At 42.1% G+C, this 21,465-nt stretch overlaps 3 protein-coding genes across 3 annotated transcripts; all 3 read left to right on the top strand. All coding sequences in view use genetic code 11, as the record gives it.

Annotated features, from left to right (window-relative positions):
• Positions 1–14: 14 nt before the first annotated feature.
• Positions 15–11,024, top strand: EGR_04395 (Tubulin beta-2 chain; the record flags this gene model as incomplete). The annotated part of the gene is made up of 6 exons (XM_024493644.1): positions 15–71; positions 109–573; positions 605–1,416; positions 1,544–1,631; positions 7,022–7,385; positions 10,822–11,024. The coding sequence occupies 6 exons, from the start codon at positions 15–17 to the stop codon at positions 11,022–11,024; spliced, it is 1,989 nt and encodes a 662-aa protein (XP_024351965.1).
• A 1,264-nt stretch (positions 11,025–12,288) lies between these two features.
• Positions 12,289–17,929, top strand: EGR_04394 (Thymidine phosphorylase; the record flags this gene model as incomplete). Its single annotated transcript, XM_024493643.1, has 8 exons — positions 12,289–12,403; positions 13,272–13,477; positions 13,532–13,760; positions 13,867–13,985; positions 14,197–14,362; positions 14,770–15,078; positions 16,719–16,859; positions 17,796–17,929. 8 exons carry the CDS (start codon positions 12,289–12,291, stop codon positions 17,927–17,929), a joined length of 1,419 nt encoding a protein of 472 aa, XP_024351964.1.
• A 1,881-nt stretch (positions 17,930–19,810) lies between these two features.
• EGR_04393 (U6 snRNA-associated Sm-like protein LSm4) lies at positions 19,811–20,850 on the top strand (the record flags this gene model as incomplete). Its single annotated transcript, XM_024493642.1, has 6 exons — positions 19,811–19,858; positions 19,907–19,960; positions 19,992–20,033; positions 20,068–20,166; positions 20,212–20,386; positions 20,789–20,850. The coding sequence occupies 6 exons, from the start codon at positions 19,811–19,813 to the stop codon at positions 20,848–20,850; spliced, it is 480 nt and encodes a 159-aa protein (XP_024351963.1).
• Between the last annotated feature and the right edge of the window lie 615 nt (positions 20,851–21,465).

Here is a 21,465-nt window from a genome sequence, read left to right as displayed (position 1 = left end):
TTGTTCGTTAGACGATGCGCGAGATTGTTCATATTCAGGCCGGTCAGTGTGGTAACCAGATTGGTGCCAAGGTATAGGTTATTTATTCAGTCACAAAGTCTTTCGTAGTTTTGGGAAGTAATCTCTGACGAGCATGGAATCGACCCAACGGGGACTTATCATGGAGACTCCGATCTGCAATTGGAACGCATCAATGTTTATTATAATGAAGCCTCTGGTGGAAAATATGTTCCCAGAGCTATTCTGGTTGATCTTGAGCCTGGGACCATGGATAGCGTTCGTGCGGGTCCTTTTGGTCAGATTTTCCGGCCAGATAATTTTGTTTTCGGTCAGAGTGGCGCTGGCAACAACTGGGCAAAGGGTCACTACACGGAGGGAGCCGAACTCGTCGACTCTGTTCTCGATGTGATTCGTAAGGAAGCTGAGTCCTGCGATTGCCTCCAGGGCTTCCAGCTCACCCACTCTCTCGGTGGTGGCACGGGTTCTGGTATGGGTACTCTCCTCATTTCCAAGATTCGTGAAGAGTATCCTGACCGCATTATGGTGACATACTCCGTGGTTCCCTCTCCTAAGGTAATCATTTTTGTTTTATGAGACTTTCTAGGTCTCTGATACCGTTGTGGAACCTTACAATGCTACGCTTTCCGTACACCAACTCGTTGAAAATACGGATGAGACCTACTGTATCGACAACGAAGCGCTATACGATATCTGCTTCCGTACCCTCAAGTTGTCGAACCCGACCTACGGTGATCTGAACCATCTCGTCAGTGCCACTATGTCTGGTGTTACTACATGCTTGCGCTTTCCTGGACAGCTTAACGCTGATCTTCGTAAACTGGCAGTTAATATGGTTCCATTCCCGCGCCTGCACTTCTTTATGCCCGGTTTCGCCCCCTTAACCAGTCGTGGTAGTCAGCAGTATAGGGCCCTCTCCGTTCCTGAACTGACCCAGCAAATGTTCGATGCGAAGAATATGATGGCTGCTTGTGATCCTCGCCATGGTCGCTATCTCACCGTCGCCGCCATCTTTCGCGGCAGAATGTCCATGAAGGAGGTTGACGAGCAAATGCTGAACGTGCAAAATAAGAATTCCAGCTACTTTGTCGAGTGGATCCCAAACAATGTCAAGACTGCTGTCTGCGATATTCCTCCGCGCGGTCTCAGGATGTCCGCCACATTCGTGGGCAATAGTACCGCCATACAGGAGCTGTTTAGACGTGTCAGCGAACAATTTACCGCTATGTTCCGCCGCAAGGCCTTCCTCCATTGGTATACTGGCGAGGGTATGGACGAAATGGAATTCACTGAGGCTGAATCTAACATGAACGACTTGGTGAGCGAGTATCAGCAGTATCAGGACGCCACTGCTGAGGATGAAGGGGAATTCGATGAGGATGAGGAGGTTGAGGAAGCGTAAATGTTGGGAGTTTCCAAAGTAATATCATGTCGTTTATCAATAAAATTTCGAAGATTTGACCTTATTGAATTGTCTTCTGCTGATCGGTATTGCCCTCTTAGTTTTTGCGTGGCTGCCCCCTAGTCCAGCGTGTATTGGTGTGAGGGTGTGCCTGCATGTCGGGGGCTGGGTCTCTAGTGTGGCCGCTGACGTGTCCCTTGATACGGCGCTGGTGGGTTTCCTCCGTGCCTGAATGTTATGGTAGCCAGGGCCTTGTAGTGTTTCGGTTTCGTGTGTTCACTTTTGTTGACGGGTCTTAGTCATGGAGTGCTGCTGGGCATCGCAGAGGGTTTGCAGGTGGGAAGCGGGGACTGTTCTGAACCGTTCTCTTGGGTGGCGTCATGAGTGAAAGAGCTCTAAATGCAAGGTTTATGAATAATCTGGAAGGAGACACGAAACCGTCTCTTCTTTATACGCTGGATCCGATATGAGAGAATCCTTGAAGAGCTTTACCTAACCAAATAAGATTGGCACGTAATCTGATTCTCCACTTTGGTCCTATCTGACTTGTCAACTATCCTTCAAAACACTCAGAAATGACGTGATCTTCAGCAACGCCTTCACGATGACCTACGTGTACTTCGAGCTACGATTCGTTAGAACCGATAGCTGGTGCCCCTGTCCTGCAATGCTATCTCAAATGTGTTCCGTTAGGACGAATCACCTACTACCTTTTCAGCTTTCTTATCGTTCCATTTGCCAATGAGTCCCTCTTACACTCTGCAAGCGTTAAAAAGTACACAAGTTTGATCATCTCCTTTTCGGTTGTATCTACCGCTTCAATCAAATTCACCTATAGGTTAGAGATGAACTTCCATTTAAGGCATCAGAATGCTTGGAAATTCAACGACACTGATTTAGACCGTTGCAAACCCTACATGATGGCCTGAATGCCCAACTTTGAAGGAAGTTTGGTTTCCCCATACATCACGCGTTAGGGTGCAATGCGGGCATTATATTAGAGCCTCTAACATGTTTTTTTTGTGATTATTTTGCACGAAAACACTTGTAAATGGGGAGGAGTCTTGCGTGTTCTAGTTTGAACACACACGCACACACGACCCACACTTGCACCACTGTTACTAAGGTTATTCAAATTGCTCACGAAGTGACCTTCCTATCCAATCAAAGGGTAAAATGAATGAAGGGTACACTGCTACCGAACTACCTCCTGCTGTGGTACCAATCCAGTCGCTGCAGTCAATGCCCAAGCTCACCGGCACTTTTGAGCCTATGCTTAAGCCCATTTCAAGGAACGAAAACTTCATTTATCTCTCCCTATGTTCTTCTACGACTCCACAAATGCCTCACTCACTCACTCACTAGTAGCTGTAAAATCGTTTCCGTATGGAGGGATTTATCAGCAGTCAACTTCACTTTTCTTAAAAAACTTTTATGTGCTAGTTAAGAGCGGGAAGCTATCTTCCTAGCCATCCCACGTGTGCCAACTTTTCCAAATGTCAGGTGCTTATTCATGATAATTTTGTTCGCCTCTGTCACAAAAAGATTCGTATCCGAAATCAGGGGCATTCTCCTCTTTGCCTGAGTGGTCGTAGTGTCATCATGCCATCACTGTCATCACACGCTGTTGCATAAGCGTACCACTACTGTCAATGGTACTGTTGCCTGCCATCTGATCCTGATGAACGGTGTCTGAATTGGATTGGACTGTGCTGAGCCACACATGACATTTGTGACAGATATAACAAGCGGCGTTGGAAGAGGTTTTCCAGCTTCTGCAACGTTTCATGGGCGCGGTAGCAGACTTTTCTGAGAGTAAGATGACCAATTTAAAGCCCTGGTTTTACTTTGACGGTCCTTGGAACTTCATTTCTATTGTGGATGTGGTTTCAATTCATTTGACTTATTTATCCAAGAGTACACCAAAACTCCTTTCGATAGTTCCTCCATGCTATTAGCTGCACGACTGTTGGAAATTTTAGCTTTCTTTGGCAGCATACTAAATGTTAATGTCGCCACATAGACGTGAACCAATGACCAGGTTGAAAGGCCCCAATAGGTCTCACTGGTGCATGCTTTTCTAAATGTCTCAGTGTGGATTGTAAATAGCCGTAGGAAGCTTCTTAAAATATTTCATTTGTTTACATAACCACCACCACAATCCACAAGACCTCCTCAACGAGGTGAACTTGCGAATCCCACTCTTGCCAAGAAGTCAGGATATTCCTCCTCCCTTCCTTCCTTCTCACGATTCCGTTTTGCAATATCCATTTCGCAAAAATACGGATTAAACTTTCTTCCGATTGATTAATTAAACCTGGATGTTGCAGAAAAAATGGAGGCTACATCGGCTGGAGGGGTAGATCTTAACCGAAAATACTGCTTGATCTTTAGTAAGTGAGGATTGCGGTATGCAGTACACTACACCATACACAAAGCAAGCTTAGCCTTCTGCGATGAAGTAGTGTATACTTTGAAAGTGTGGAACTGTAGACCGTTCGGTGATACCTGTTGGCACAGCAACCATTTCCCAGCACATACAGCTCTGTAAACGGCAAGATGCAAAATTCAAATTGCTGGCATTTGGAGCCCTTTGCCCGCCATCTATTTCTACTTAGTATTTGCCATTAGAAGATTCAACGACTTCCTTTCCAGTTGGTGAAGGCACAAACGGAGTTAGTCATGACTCACCTTAATTTTGACCGGAAGGTGCTATCAGCATGTTAATTTGGATTTTTTTAGGCCACAGTATCACACAGAGAGCGTGATTTATACCTCTATCGTTGAAGGGTTCATCGGGAGAATCAATCGAATTGATTAAGGCTTTCCTGGGTATTACATTCTGGTGCGGTATACTGCATGTTCTACAACCTTGAGACTGAGGTAATATCGGCCCATGAACCAGATAAGCTCGAATTTTATGGGCTCCGACTGGAAGATTGTTCCAGCAATTCTTTGGACCTTTTGCGCGTCTACTTGGAATTAGTTCGGGTGCTACAGTATTGTACAGCTAGGACACCTTTCATAAATTTTTACGCGTTAAAAAGTTGGCTGTTGGATGCAAGAAAAATCCACAAAAAATTAGTAATTGGTGTGTATTTTTAAACTGACGCAGATACGCGACAGAAGATTTCAATTCTCTCTTTTCAAAAGAGTAACTATTGAAACAGCGAGCCATTTATAAGGGCCTGATATAACCCAAATAAGCGACTTACCAACTAACTAAAAAAGACGAACGAAATCATCATAAAACCTTGTAATCTAATTCCATGTTAGGGTCTCACAAAAAGTGATTCGCACGTCCCTTAACGCAATCATTCGGTACAGTTTGTTAAAAAACCTGATAGAGGAGTCGCTACATTTATCCTATTTTGTTCTAAGGGAAGGCCATAATATGATCTTTGGACGATGTGTAACGGAAGGACACCAACGTAATACCATGGGAGGCGGTATGCCATTCTTCTGAGGCCCAAGAATGCACCCTATAACTGGAGAGACCTATTTACCTGTTGGGTGTAGTGACAAAAAAGGTTGTTAATGGAGCTCTCTCGAAGTTAAAGACCATAAGAGCCCAAATTATCAACTGCAAAAGGGAGTGGAATATCCAAATTTTTTGCTTTCAAAAGACAGCAAATGACAGGGTCACATACTCAAATCCAGCATTCGTGTTGGGTCGGTCTTTGTACCTTGAATTTGGCCTGAGTGTAAAGTGGAATTCCTTTTTTTCCCACAAGGCGCGTCCACTGAGGAATTGGCAGAGCGTGGAGAGGGATAGAAAATCTTCCACTTGGGTCAATGATTAATGGCAGTTTGCTAGGCCATTTCCACGGCCTTTCCAATTGGTTGAAACCTCGGTGTGCTTGGTTAATGGCCAGAGCTGCTCCCAAAAAAAGAACAGGACGTCAGCATTGGTAGTCGTGCTTGTTTAATTAAGGAGGTTCCGTTGGAGCTACATACTGACTGAATTTTTATCTACACTTCTGACATAAAATTAGAGGAAAGTTCCCACAGTTTATAAGTCCAGTTGTTTAAAAATCGCTACAATAGTATCTAGGGTTTATTGTGTGCGGTTGCTAAGTTAATTACAGATTTGTCGTTCCCCAAACTCCAATACAAAATGCACTGTTTTAAAAGAAAGAACAATAAGTACCATTAAGGGAAATGTAACATAACTTACAAAAGGCATTAGAATACTTTTCCTACTCGTTTTGGGTTGAAAAGACAAGCTTAGTTTTTGAAAGATAAGATCTAATTCAAACCTCTTGACAAAGGGAGGCAGATAGGCGCGGTGACAAACGAGGCCAGTGAGCCAGTGTACCATGCGTCCTCTAAGTCGATCATTCATCTACCCTCCTCCAGAAGAGAATCATCCAGCTATCTTGCAAGTAGCGAGAAAGTTTATCTTTTGGTCTCTTGGCTGCCAAATACTCATTTTTAAGTGCTATTAGTGTATTTGATACCCTATACGATAACTGAGAAGGGCCATAGATATCCACCTTAATTTTATAATTTTTGTACTGTCACCACACGACCTTGAAACTGGGCTAGAAGTCGCGAGACTGCTTGCGTAGATTATCGATTTATGCCCGCCGCAGTTTCCTTTGGCACGATGCGTCATTGTATCAAAAACCAGTAATTGACGTGAACAAAGCTTTTACAAAAAATGTCAAATTGACGGACAAGACGTTTTGACATCTTCGCGCACACTATATCCTTCAAGAGTGTATTATGACTATCTACTTATTTGTTTATATTATCAAATTTTGGCTAAAGTTGGATGCACAGCTTATCAGCCTTTGCATTGACAAAGCGATGCGTAAATGAATAAGTGCGTCTTTGTGACGCGTCCCTGTGAGTCAAATCACGCTCTAGGGGATTAGTACTTCGGAGAGGAGCCATGTTACCGTTTGACCTACACAGCTGTCTTTATATAAACCACATTAATACCACTTAGACAAGTTCCTGGTTATGTGTTTACCCATCTACTCGATTTTTTACTCCTTTCATCTACAATAAAGCTAACTTATTTCGATTCGCATGGTTTGGCTTCCTATGTTACAAGACCGCGGTGGTGAAATACCTCAATGTTCTGCAGATCCTAGAGGCGTATGCTTCTGTTATCATAAACAGGCCAGATATTAATCTTACTGGCTTTGGGATGAATTAGACTTGGCTCTAGTCCCTAAGAGAACTCCCCATCGATTCGTCCCCACATACTTGTGCAATCACATCTGGCAGCCACAAATGCCTCCCGATTATTGGTAGAAAAATTATACACTCATTTCATCCCGCATTAACAAAGTAGATTTAACTGTGGGAACACAAGAACCCACGCACTTTAATGTAAATAAATAGTGCAGCCCATTTCTTTAGTAAAAATCACCCAACTGCCAAATCGGTTACCTTCATCCAACTAATCAGAGAAAGCAAGATGTTAGAATAGTAGTTAGCTGAGAATAAGCATCAGCATTTAGACCGATTTTGCCTCCCATTTCACCAGTAAACGGTCTTTTCTACGGGCTGTTCACTATTGCCTCTTTTGGCTCGCAAGCCGCTAGCTATGGCACGATGCGATTGGTCACTTGTTTTTACTCCTTTCAGCGTAACATCAACGTGCGCGCTTCCGTAAGACCCATTTGCCCTCTGATGAGTCATCCACACACACAGATGCAGGAACGGCGTGGGCGAACAAATCTCCTGCCAACGTACGCATGCGGTAGCACGTGCGCACAAATGCAATCGATGGGCCATACATGTGCGTATGTATATGCCTGCACGCATCTCAACTGTGCGTGCGCCTATCCGTCCAAAACCACTACTACTAAGGCATCCGCTACCACACGATCGATTGGCTGGCTGGGCTGTTGGCGTCACAACTTGGCCTCCTGCTGGTTGCATTGGTGGCTGAGTAATAAACGATGCGAGAGGGCGGAGGACACGAGCAATGGACCAATGGCACGCGGTCGTAGTTTAAATGCATGCACGACAAAATCTCAAGCAAAGGGTTTGCCTCCTCTTTCTGATAGCCATAAGGCATACCTGAAATGAGCAGTCTTCTGGTCTCGGTACTTCAATAAAATTAAACGATTTTTAAGGCGGAAAGCTTATAGGGCTTATTACAAATGAATTCAACTTTCTTCTGACTAAATAAACATGGAATTCTTTCTGCTAATTCACTCAACAGTGCTGGCCAACATCATTAAGATTCATTACTAAACGTTTAGAAGAATTTTTGATTTACGTAGGATGAATAATGGGGAAGGCTAATATGCCGACATAACGCTACATCTGTTAGTGAGAATATCAAGTAGCACATGATTGAGTTACATAAGCAGATGAAGTAATTGATTATTTCCACAGGATTTTCTGCAACCTCATACGGGTAGTGACATGCGCGCTTTAACTAAATGACCCAGGAGTCCCAAACAGGTCCGAACGCAGTGATTGAGGTCGTGATCAATTTCAACCAATCACGTTGCACTGTTGGTCAAACCGGCTTTGCAACATTCGCCAGAAACTACGTGCTTTACATTGGCACAACAGAGAACCCAGTGTCAGTCAAACCTATAATCGAGAAAACCATATATTCTAGCCGTAATGTAACAAAACTTCCATTGTACATTCGTTTGCTCAAGATTTTAAAGTGTCTGAAAATGGATTTTTATAGCGGATAATCTTGTCTATACCTCAGAGAAGCAAGCATCAAACTCTTGAATAGTTATCTGCCACCTAAAATAACCATCTTTCCGCTCTTAAAGTCATAATCCAAAATCCACCTGATCTCGGATGACTCAAAGAAGCTATTTTCACAGCAAGGTAGAAAGGAACGGAAATGAAATAAAATTTTTGACGGTGGAATACACCTTGCTACTTTATTTACAAAAGTAACAATGCAATAATGACATTACAATTGGCACCAGTAAATACGCAAAATATGTTGCTATTACTATCATTGAGCAGGGATTGGCATCAAATCCATGCAAACTGCTCGGTTCTCTCAGTTTTGGAACCAATTTTCTCTGTGCAGTATTCTACTCATCCCTCTCAGCCCTTTATCATGTTAACGATAAGCACCATACATCAGGACTGACTGATAAACGAACGAATTTCCGATTGAATTGCCTAGTCCCTGAATCAAAACTCAGCTATGGATGCTTAAAATGCGAAGACTTACTACAGAATTCGTGAAACAGCGTCAGCCTGTGGTAAACCTTCATTCCGCATTATGACCACTAATGGAGGACGATCATGTTTTAATGGATCGACCGTTGCGTTTACTGTTCCTGAACGGAGCAATGCATGGCACTCCTCTTCTTTCCATTGCCATTTTACAAGTGTTACCATTAAAATCATTAATCAGTGTTAATAGGTTGCATCCTTTATCTCTTGTGGTCGATTAAAATTTGAGGAAAGACTCGTTGTAGTTGAATTAGAAGGGAGACCACGGGTAGTGCTACAGATGACGCTTAAATGGATGTTTAATTAGTTAACACAGTCTTCTGGTCGTGCCTATAGCCGCCTACTTCTTCATTATGGTAGTTGCAAGGCTGGTAAGCCTAATCAAGCCTTCAGGGTTAACTTAAAGCGTTACGGCCATGTCAGCATTCAATTTTAGAGCCAATGACACCCGCGCTTCCTGACTGCAGATTCCAAACTCAAATAATGAACGCATCAGCCTACATGCAAATATGGAGAATTTTGTTAAGTGCTAAATTAAGGAATTCGCTCTGGAGTCGTTCTACATAATTTTATAGGACCCTCCTTCCTCGCATACGGCTTCTACAATCCGAAGGAGGATGGTCAAAGGTCCATCTTTTGAACCACTACATTCAGAGTGTCGTTGGATAACTTGTACGGAATTTCTTCTTTTAGTGATTACGACTAGCGAGAGTGAAGACCTTCCGATAGGGACAAGCGATCATTTTGCAAGTTGTGCTAAAGTGGCATTAATTTAACTTGGTGATTTTCCATTTGGCCTTTCATGACAATGCAGTTTTCATCATAGTAGATTAGTTCAGTTCACATATCTACTTTATGAAGTAAGCAAAGGTTTGTCAAATATTTACAAGAGGTTCAAGTTGGTATATGCAGTTTAGGCTAATCTTTCAGTCTAAACCTATATGAAAATTTTATAAGGCCTGCCGGTAGGAAGGAAGATTTAATCTTAGCATTTTAGGGGAGCCGGAAGGCCGCAGGTATGAACAGAAGACCAGGGCACTAATAAGGCAACCGAAACTGTGAAGATTGAAGAACTCGGATAGTTAAATGCAATTATGAAAATATCACTTTGCTTCATAGTCCCCTTCCTTTAAGGCAATCGTTACTTGTGAGAATGTTACCTAATATTGGAGCCTTTTTGTAAAATATACAGTTTAAAGCAGCCATACAGAGTTAAAATTTATTAGGCATTATTGACTCCTACTTTGTGTTCACTTCAATGCTCCCCAAACGGCTGTCTGAGCTCCATTTTGTTACCAAGGCTATGGAAGGTGCGTAACGTCCACATTCACATGACCATTGCAGAAGTTCCAAATTGGATGATTTCAGATTGCCCAAGTATGATGACTTTTCTGTGATTAATTATTTTTCCATGGAGACTGGGTTGATTGCGATATGGCTATGAAAACTCTTTCTTTGTGAGTCTTTACCGATCCAACCATTCGCAACACACGCTTTCTTCCGTGATGCTCCGATATGAGATTAAGCAACTGAAAGTGAACTTTTAGCTCCTTTGATGTGGACTCGCTTACTGTTACCATCACTGTGGCTTCCGGAGTTATCTGTGATGCCATGTTTGATTGGACTAAGATGTTCCAGATTATGACAGAAACGGCAAAACTGAAGAGTCCACATTAGTCAAGTTTTAAAGTGGGACAAATATAACCAAGTTGCACCCCCCAAAAATTTCACGTTTAAATTTTTATTCACATCCGTAAACAGCAACTGACATTTTGCTCAAATAAATCTTAAGTGATTTTTTTAAACAAAATGTAGGAACCGTGACCGAAGGGTACAAATGCACATCTTTCAAACCTGCGGGAGAGGTTCAGTACTACACAAAAAGTGGCTCAGGTATCACATGACCTGAAACGGTCAACTGAAGCATTAGCTCCAATTGAAAGAAGGACATTGCATGTTTGCATGAGGCCGTTTTCGAAAGAGATGAAAACAGCTGCAATTAAATTAAACTTGGGTAAACTAAAAGAAGCATACAGAAGTGGAATAAGCTTTTGTGTATTTTAGCGCATTAAAAGAGGATCAGTAATTGGAAGGGCTAAAGGCATTTGATGATAAAATATGTCGAGCAGCCGAGCTACTCCTTTGGTTTAGTATTGTAGGCCAGTTTATAGCAAAAATCTATTCAAAAAACAATAATCACAGTTGTTTTCTCCCCTGGAAAGTGCTTACGGAGTGCGTAAGTTCCTTTCAGGATAAAGTTCTCTCACATACCTCCATCTCTGACCTGCGAAATGGTCGAACCAGTGTGACGGTGGGTGACAAGAGCACCGGTCAACCACCTCCCATCAAGAGGAAGGAAATGACGTGTCCACTGCCCCCATGGCAGTTCACTCCTTCACTTATCTTCTCCGATATTGATCCTTAACGTCCTAATCCTTTCTTTAAATGTTCACAGACTTCACCACTTTAAAAACTTTTCTGCTAAGAAGCTGAATATCCTACCAGATGATCATGTCATCTTGTGTTTGTACTAGACCCAGCGACTGAGTAACCTGCCTGCTTAGATATGCGGTTTATAAACACACCACTGTTGCATACTAATCATAAAATGACCTTTTTATTAAGCAAACCAATCCCAATCTCTCTTACTGATGTTGCCTCAATTTGCTTGTCTGTATGGATTGCCCCTTTTGTAAGAAAGATGGCAAAATGAAAGCCATGGAGATATATATATGGTCCATTTTCATCCTGACATTGAAGATAGTTTTCAATCTCTTAAACGAGAGAGGCGCTTAAATGCTCCCGTAAGATACCGATCCTCCCTATACAGATACCGCAACTAATGATTAGATGACTGAAGTGCTTACATGATCACATTCCCCTAATTCTCCTGATTTAAAACAATTACAATCGCGTTAACTATAGTAAACAGTCGTTGAACTCTGACTTCACTGGCATTATGGTCACCAAGAATGCGAGAAAATTTGCAGTCGAAAAGCATTAACATCCTGCATACCGACATGAGACAAAGCCACTATTTGTAACGCCCTGGTTAGGTGAGTGCTAACCTTTTTTAAAATTAAATCCAAGTGGCCCGTTGTCAAGTCACACCTTGGCTCCACACCATTTGGGGGTATAAATAAACGGTGAAGGGTGTTCCGTAGCTGTTTGTGACAATAAGATGGCAACCATCAGCATCTCTGGAATCTTGTCCAAAAAGGCTAACGGTGGTTCTCTCTCATCGACGGAGATCGACTACTACATTAAGGAATTAGCTGAGGACAACATTAACATCGCTCAAATTGGCAAGTAAACCCTATAATTTGTTTCTTGTAAACAAATGTATGGGACCCATTACGTATGGTAGAAATCCCTAGTACGCATATGGAATTTCGGATCTTAGAGCACAAAATGGGGTTAGTAGACAGACTTTGACTTTGTTACTCCCGTATCACATTACAAGGTAAAAAGATAAAATGAACGATATGAAAACTAAACTGAGAAGAGCAATGTCCAAAGCTTACCCATCTGGCAACGAGAAGGGTGAGGGAAGGAGAGGGCTATCAATCGTACCGTCATTAAGGTTCCGCCAATGTCAGGCGATATTGATTAGACCCGACCAACACCGTGTATTTCAAATATTACGTGTCACGTGATTTACGAAGGGAGAGTTTTAAGACAGTCTAAAAATGTACATCTCGGAAATGCTCACACTAAAAGCCCGTGGACTGGAGTTGTGTAAGAAGGACTATGATGATCTTGTTACACATTTGTGCAAAAAAACCATTTCGGCTGTTCAACTGGGTGAGTCTCTTGCTATTTCTTTGTTAAAAGTTGTAATCTAACGCTTTGTTAGTTGATGAGGCACTAATCTAGAACATCTCGTGGCAAATACAAGGCTGTTATTGAAGTAGAGCACGAATGGATTACACTTAATTGAAGTCTTAATTAAAACTGCTGGATTAGCAAGGTCCGTCGTATCCATCGTATTAGTACAGCTAACCTAGAACTTTTGAATTAACTCAGAGGACGTGGTGAAGGTAAACTCCAACAACATATTAGGCACATAAGGATATGGGGATGAATTCACAAATGGCAGAACTCCTTTCTGATTCACGCAGTTTCACACAGCAGCAATCTGGAGTGACGATGCTAACATTCAACAGTATGTTTAGTCACTTTCCCAGGCAGCGTCGGGGATAAGATAAACTTAAAAACGATCCTTTTTGAATCCTCCACTTATAAAATTATCAATTTTAAGTGGTTTTGGGGGCCATTTTCATTAAAAAAATTCTGAAATCTATATACATTCTCAGTCAAGTCGAGCTGCTCTCTTTAAACACAGTCAACCTGTAAAACCTGTAAACAACACTACACGCAACTAACACTTAATGAATTACAACACTTCTACACCTACCATGGCGCCGTCTGCGCAATATTTGAGACGGAAGTAGTCTGTTGCCATTCTGCGTCTCTGCCTCATCTGTAAAAGCGCATTTCGGAGGCTAAAAGGTGGGGGACAAAAAATAATGCAAAAGAAAAATTTTTTTGTGTCGGCTACCTTTTTTAAATTATAGCTTCCATATTTCGCAAGATCATGATTCCTGATGACTCCACGAATCAAGATACTCTAGTTCCAAAACTGCACCTTAGCTGATTTTGGTGTTCACAGGTGCCTTTTTGATGGCCGTGTTCACCAGAGGCATGACAACAGAAGAAGTGGCCAATCTAACAGCTGCCATGGTGAGCCATAGTGACAAGCTCCGATGGAATGATCAACAGTGGGCCAAATCGGTAGTGGACAAACATAGTACTGGTGGTGTGGGTGACAAGACGAGCCATATTCTTGCTCCAATGATTGCTGCTTGTGGTGGGAAGGTGAGAGAATTAGTTCACAATTTTACCAATTAATCAACAAATATGTTTTCAAAGGTTCCAATGATCAGCGGTCGGGGATTGGGCGTCACCGGCGGCACGATCGACAAATTGGAGTCCATTGACGGCTACTCGGCTAGCATTGGCGAGGAGAGGCTGAAAAACATGCTTAATGATACTGGATTCTTCATAGTCGGTCAAACAGAACGTTTAGTGCCTGCAGATCGACAACTTTACAAGTATCGTGATGTCACGGGAACTGTGCCTTCTGTGCCTCTAATCACAGGTATGCACCCTTAGGCAATCAGGTTGAAGACCCAGAAGAAAAATGCAATATTAGCTTTTCAAATTACAATCCCACTCAAATTCATCAAAATTTTTTGCCTTTTCAGCCTCTATTTTGTCGAAGAAACTTTGTGAGGGCCTTCGTGGACTCGTGGTGGACATTAAATTAGGTTCTGGTGCCCTTTTCCAAAAGTTGGACGAAGTTCGAGAACTTGCCATCAGTCTGGTAATTTGTTCCGTCTGAAATCTTAATGATGAAAGATAAGCTAGGGCTTCCAGTAAAAAACTTAAATCCATTATTTCAAAACATGGGGACACACTTTCTCAAAGCGACAAGTGATGTTGAAACAGTACATTTATCAACTGAGGCCAATGAGTAATGATACTTATTTTGTGGAAAATTTTCCAAAACTTGAGTAGCACTATTCATATTTTAGGTCACAGTTGGACGAAAACTTGATCTAAAAGTGGTGGCGGTGATTTCATGGATGGATCAACCATTGGGAAGCTGCATTGGAAATGCCCTTGAAATGGCGGAGGTGTTCTCAATTCTCAGTGGTGGTTCATTTCAAGGTCGCCTGCGTGAGCTTGTTCTCACACTAGGTGAGCTTTGTGAATTGCAGCACTATTACTGGCCCTTGCCCTGGCACTATTGCCAGCATTGTCATCACCATATATGCCATCATGACAAAGAGTCGTGATCGCGCTCCCCACCACATTACTTGTGATGCCTCTCAATAGTGGTAGTTGTGGGACGCTCTTACTTCTCCTTGCTACTGTATTTAGTATCACTACTTTAAAGCGTTTGTGTCAATGATATTCTGAGTGTCTTAATGCGGGGCTTTCGACTCAGATCACTGCTAAAGTGCTGAAGCTTTTCGTCTATCCACACATGAAAAAAGTGTTCTATGCGCATGAGAGCAGAGTTGTGCATAAATACGTAGCAGCCCCCACTTAGTTGCGTAAATCGAGAGGATTTTATCTGCCTCCTACCCCTGTCTGGTTGCAAGGTGCTGCACCAATTTGGAAGCGCAGCCGTGACAATGATTATCTTGGATTCACAGGCGAGAACATGATGCAGGCAACTGAACTTGCCACAGAGCGTGCTAAAGCACGAGTCATGATGCTGGAGGCTGTGCGAGATGGCAGAGCACAGATGGCGATGCGGAAGATGCTGGTGAACCAAGGCGTGAGTTCGGGAGTCGCGGAGGCCCTCTGTTCCCCGCCCCCACCTGACTGCATCGACCCCATCGATTACTACCTAGGTGTGATGGGCAAAATGGCCAACGGGAAGAAGTCTGTCAAGGCTCCGAGATCCGGTGAGTTATTTAATCCGTGCTAGATGGGCATTTTAACTGGTCGTTCATCTAAACCCAGTGTATTTTTTTTATGAGCCTGTAATATGACCACGTGACATGCCCAGATGTAATGAGGGTGCTCAATTCTACATGCAGCCAAGCCCTTAGTGTTGTTGGCATATGTGTTGGTAGGCCCCATGGAAAAGCTCTGAATACAAGAATAGTTGGGAGAGTTCCAGTTAGGCGATCATGATCACGCACATGCTGATGGCCGTAAGATTGGATCAGCAATGCAATCGTGCTTGTGGATTGCAATATGCGTTTGACGCCCTACGAACTATTCAACTGGCGTGGAAAACTCAACAACCCTCTGCAATGCGGCAATATAATCACGAAAATGTTGAGCTAAATGATATGTCCTGTCACCTCAGAGGAGAGTGGTTCATCACGGTGTGGATGCTATAGTTTTTTGCTGTGATCATGTCATACACTTGTGACACACCAGATGAGATAGAAAATGTGGGACGTCACAGATATGTGACACCGGACCTCTGCCGATCAGTAATGAAAGCATTGGCATATGTTAGTGATTGATGGAAACGAAGCTCAGTCAATTGTGTGGTTGATTAAATTGATGCATCACATGCGAATTATTGCATTTGGGTGGAGTTGTGCGAGGTGGTTGGGGTGCTGCACAGGCGTACCTGTTTTTTCATCACAGTGTGATTTTTTGCTTTCGTCACAACTTAATGGATAGCATTGGTAATTTTCCGTGGTTTATTCTGCAGTCTGAAGTGCTGCAGACTAAGTGAGGTATTTCATTAAAGGAATGTCTTCATCGCCTGTCAAAGTGCCTTGGAGTAGTCTCTCAGGTTAATAAGTGGCTTTCACATCAATCTACCATTGACTTCAGATAATAATGAAGGCACTGATGCATGACTATTTGTCACAAATATCCCTGTTTGTGGAGCATTTGTTTCACTTGTCATCAGTTGAGAGGGTGGGTGTGGTGGGTCTGAGAGGAAGGTGTGATTGGGAAGAAATTTGCCAATATCCGATCTAATAGACGAGGTGCAGTGAGTGTAGTGAATTAGAGCCAAGGCAGGTGTGGATCGTCCTCGAAATGTGACGTCATTACCTTCATTTGCTTTCTCTTGATGGAAAGTGGTTGACCGGTGCTCTTGTCACCCACCGGCACACTGGTTCGACCATTTCGCAGGTCAGAGTTGGAGGTATGTGAGGATGCTCAACCCCATATGGGACGCATATTTCAATGCTTTATGACTATTATACAACAAAATATGTAATCTTATAGCTGTCTTCTGCCTTTCATCATAAACAGTTTGCCTAATGTGACGACTTGTACCACAAACTCAGAATAGACTTACAACGACTTTTAGTTGTTCCAGAAAGGCCTCCTCTATGTCTCGAACATTCGTCCTGCGGTGATGCTTATTTACAGAATCCTCTAGCACTGAAAACTTTTGATTAAACTAACAAAGACTCACGAAAAATGTACCGAAGTGGCTTACGCAGAAGGCCATGAACGAATGCAGTCAGTAAAAAACCGAGGTATATGCAAATCAACTTCACGCCAAAGTGAGAGACAGGTAAGAGTGAACGAGGTTTTGGTCTCATCTGCAGACCTCCCGATTTTGCAGGTTACATCAGCGACATTGACGCTGGAACGATAGCTCAGGTGGTCTGGCGTCTGGGTGCAGGTCGAAACAAGTTGGATGACGCGATCGACCATACCGTTGGCATTCGTCTGCTTAAACATGTTGGAGACGCAGTAAAATCGGGTGAGTTGGATGATCAAAAAGTAGTGGGGACGGAACCATTAATCTCACTATTGACACATAGGCTTTGCTATCTCATTTGCTTGATCTTATTCCCAAAGGTTAAAATTCTGTCTTTTAGTGAATCCTCTTATAATATGGCGCTGTTTAAACACGCTCGTATTGTTTAACCTCAACATTTTGTCAATTTATGGGTAATATGACGATCTAAGGTACAGTTTTGATAAAAGGTGTCGTACAAATTAAAAGGAAATCAAAGTACCAGATCAAAATATTTTTGAAATGAAACAGAAACTCAAATAAAGGAAGGACTGAGAGCCTATATGGCTGGTTGAAAGGTAATGTTTCAAAACTGAAGTATAAAATCGGTGAGACCAAAGTGTCTACGCAATTCATCTAATGTAAGCTATATGGTGGACATATTAGTCCGCGGCTATGTGAACCAATAACAAAACAAAATTGGGGCTTTTTCACTCATATTTATCGATTGTCCTTATATAAGAAGGCGATTGCAGACGTGGACGAAATGGAGGCGCTTTAGCCCAAACACTGATGAGAAAATTGACCTAACGGAAATTTTTCTTTCAATTTGGAATAAATTTCTACACTAGTAGGTTTCATGTGTATTGACAGGAGAGGTAATTTATTGGATTAAACTGGACAATGTTTCACTGCATAGCCCTCGTCAAGTTTTGGGCTTTGTCTTTGGAACTCTTCTCGTATCTGCCTTTCTGCGTGGGCCTCCATAACTAAAGTCAAGTGAAGTCCTCACCTCGCGACAGAGAATCTTCTAAATCCAAAGATAATTTTTGTTAGGGTTAGCCTGCCCTCCCAACCATCAACAGATGATCTTAAATTGTTGAACGCGATGTTGATCATCACATTTATGAGGAATTATTTAGGTGAACGGCTCTCTTCACTCTGGATCTGTTATTGTAGGTGAGGTCTGGTGCATTATCTATTACAAAGAAAAGGAATTGGATTCAAAACTGGAAATCATGACACATTCAGCCATCACCGTGCTTGAGGAGACTGCCGAAACACCAAATGTCATCGTGGAAGTAATTGAGTAGTTTTAAGGCCTTGTAGTCTTGTTCTAACTTCTTGATTGTCAACATTGATCCGAAATACGTTCATTCGAGCTAAGCACGCTTTTATGCTGCACTTGGTTTGATGTAAAACACAAAAACATTCGTAATTTGGCAAGGGCAGAGCAAGGGAAGTTCAAGTCCAACCTCGACATATAGGTTAATGCAAGAAGAGAAGAGAGTGCATTTCAGGGAGTGGAAAGTAAATTCCTTTTTTCCATAAAAAAACTATTGCTGACCAGATCCCACACATTAATCTACTACACAGAAAGCAGCTAGTGCGCCGTAATCTGTGAATCCGTATGGGTCAGAACGGGAACTAGCTTAAACGCACGGGGAGGCGAGTGCACTGAACCGGGGGGTAATTAATAATGTGCTCGTTCTCTCAAGGAATGTTGGGATACAAAAGTACAAAGCCTACTTATCACCATTAGCCAGTCAATCCAAAAAGGTGCATTTTAATGGTTTAAAGAGAGAAGAAACGAACTAAGAGTCCTGGAAGCCCACCGGCTAGCATCTACTAAGCTGTGCCATGTGAAACACTCTGGATCAGAAGCTTTTATGTTCGCCTTTTTCCAATTGATGTAGATGTAAATCGTTTCATTCAATTCGCATATTGAACATAATTAAGAATTAGTTTTAATACGTTAACTTTGAATGATATTCCAATGCAATGATAGAGTGCCTTCTTGAATGTGATGCAGCACCTATGAAGAATTCATCAGCGGAACAAATCAGGTTTTTTAAATGACTCTTTCCGCCTCTTTAAACCTCCGACAGAAAAAAAAAAATATAAAGAAGCATTTTTCCAGCTTAGGAGCAGAATTGAGTTTATTTATTGACGCAGACATGTTCAAATCACATCAGGTTAAACCAAAGAAGTTGCCAATAAGTATGCCAAGATGGATTATTTTTTCTGATTATAAAAGTTGTAAGGATTTGCTTCAGGCGAAACCGGCATTAAACCGCACTGAGATAAAGCCAAAAAAACGCGGAGATACTTAAATCCACCTAAAAGAATACCACAGTAAAGGAGTGTTACAGATAATGGGGAAATATCAGTTCTGGCCAAGGAGAACCTGTAAGGACGGTTGATAAAATTTCAGCATTTTCACTGACCATACTTTAAGTCAAAATTATAACACAAATTGCAACCTGCACTTTTAAGCTGAAAAATTAAATGCAATTGCACTGATTCAATAATATCTCATCATGTATCGAATTCGGAGGGCTCTTCACTCTAAACAGATTGCCCTTTCCAGGGGCGGGATAACATTCGGGCCGAGTCAGTTGTTTCTCAACCCTTCTACATGACAGTGATGCACAGTCTGTCATGCTGCGACTTTGGAGGAGACTTGGCACGCTACAAAATGTTAGTGAGAATTGATACAAAGCACCCAAATAAATAAAACAATCGACAACTTTTACCACCACATTTAATAAATGCATCTTTCGTCAGCGTCCGTCACTGTAACATGGGCGAAAATTTCTGTGTTGAACTAAGGGCTACTGTAGCGTCTCGAGACTCCCTGAAGACAAAAGAAGACAAAATACTCGGGCAGAGTATATGTTTGGCGCAGAGAAGGTGTCTGGGCTATTGGCATGGCCCGAAAGGCCAGCCCACCCAGCGAGGTACAAGAGGGCTAATTCAAAGTACAAAAGTGGCACCTCGCCAGCACTGAGGGATAAACCACTATCGTATTACACGACTATACAAAGTAATGATGTAAAGTACTTGCAGCTTAGGCTTAACTATTATTTGTCTTGAAACTACCAAATTTCAAGACAAGCATCCTAGGTTCGATATTATTAATAATGGTATGAAAAAGTTGGGAATATCAGAGGTTCAACTTTCTGTAAGATTATATGAATTTGGTCGTCGTGCATCAAATATTTAAATCACAGAATCGATCAGTGCGTTGCTTATTAGCCAATAAAGTTAACCAATGGCAATAGGGATAGTGTAGTGTATGTCGTGTCAAACAGCGGAGCATTGTCGCCGGACGCTTCAACATGGTATTCTGTGTTTATTTGTTTACCTTTTTAGCTGCCAATCACGCTGCTGAAAGCATCATGCAACATGCCAATGGTTTGTTACTTTTGATTTGTTATTTTCACTCTAGTTGGTTGAACTCAAAAGTGGTGAGACCTACAACGGTTATCTAATTGCCTGTGATGACTGGATGAATATACACCTCAAAGAAGTTATTTGCACATCACGCGTAAGTTTTTTGGGTTCAGATTTTTAATCGGTAGTTCATACGCAGGATGGTGACAGGTTTTGGAAAATGCCAGAGTGCTTTATTCGTGGAAGCATAATAAAGTATTTGCGCATCCCCGAAGATGTCATTGACAAAGTGAAAGAGGATATGCAAGCGTCGAGGGTACGAAATAGAGAGCTCAGCGGACGTGGTGGTGGTGGAAGTCGGAACAAGTTCAGAGGTGAGCTCGTATTCTCCGTATATGAAATGGATAAGCACATTCCGGTTCACATGTTTGTGTTTGTTCTAGAACCCAGGCTTATTTTCTGTAAACCAAGTGATTTAACTTATCTTTTTTGCGCAAGGTGTAGATTGGTAATATTGACTGTAGAATAAGGCACCGCTTCATAAGAAACTCTAAATATGAATCAAAGAAAGCAGATTCTTGCTTATGCCGATTTTTTCTTGTTTTTTATAATACGGTCTTCGACTCTATAACTAAGGTAGCTTAGAGTACGCTTTCGCTCTTGATATTCACCCCATTTCTTAAATGGCTTTTGTGTGACAAAAATTGTGCACAAAATTGCCATTACCAGCTTGCTTAAATTGGCAAATGAAAATCAGGAAAATTGTCAAATTTTAGGTGGTCGCGGCGGTGGAGGTAGTCGTGGTGGTGGGAAATTCGGCGGAAATAGAGGGAAATAGGCCATTCTTTTAAGTGCCCCCTGTGACTCTTGTAAATACACTTTTTTAATACCGAGTCTTCTGACGTTTCCTATAGAGTACATCTATTAGGAATTGGGAAATCTGTAACAGTAGTAACTTTGGCTCGATAAAATGTTCAATTCATTATGGATACGGCCTTTATGGTAGCTTTTTATCACAATGATTGGTTAATTCTCTTGCTCTGAATATGTTTTAGTTTCTTGACACATTTTTAACCTTAAGAGGCGTAAAACTTGTGATGAAGTTGTTTGGGTTAGTATGTAACAGCGTTGGGGTTTTGTAAATTATTGGAGGATAATACTGGTGTGTACATGCTACTAGCTACGCCTAAATAATGCGGCGGTATCCTAAGGCTGAGTTTCGGCTTCGGTACATTAGGCGAGGGTGACTGGTGCGATTTGGGGCCTGCAAATGAGACAAAAACGTTATCGCGACTAGGGAGGTCAACTTATTAATTCCCTTGTGAATGCAATGAACGAGGAGGACTTATCAGCCAATGGCGTAGAGCTCAGCTGATTGGAGGATATTTGAACGGGTTCTCATCGATTTTCCACTCAACGCTTGCAGACACGCGGCAGTGAGATACGACGACCA

This window comes from Echinococcus granulosus (assembly GCF_000524195.1).
Source record: "Echinococcus granulosus chromosome Unknown EG_S00027, whole genome shotgun sequence".
Lineage (NCBI taxonomy): Eukaryota > Metazoa > Platyhelminthes > Cestoda > Cyclophyllidea > Taeniidae > Echinococcus > Echinococcus granulosus.
The sequence above is the reverse complement of the archived record's forward strand: the minus strand, read 5'-3'. Positions and strand labels throughout refer to the sequence as shown.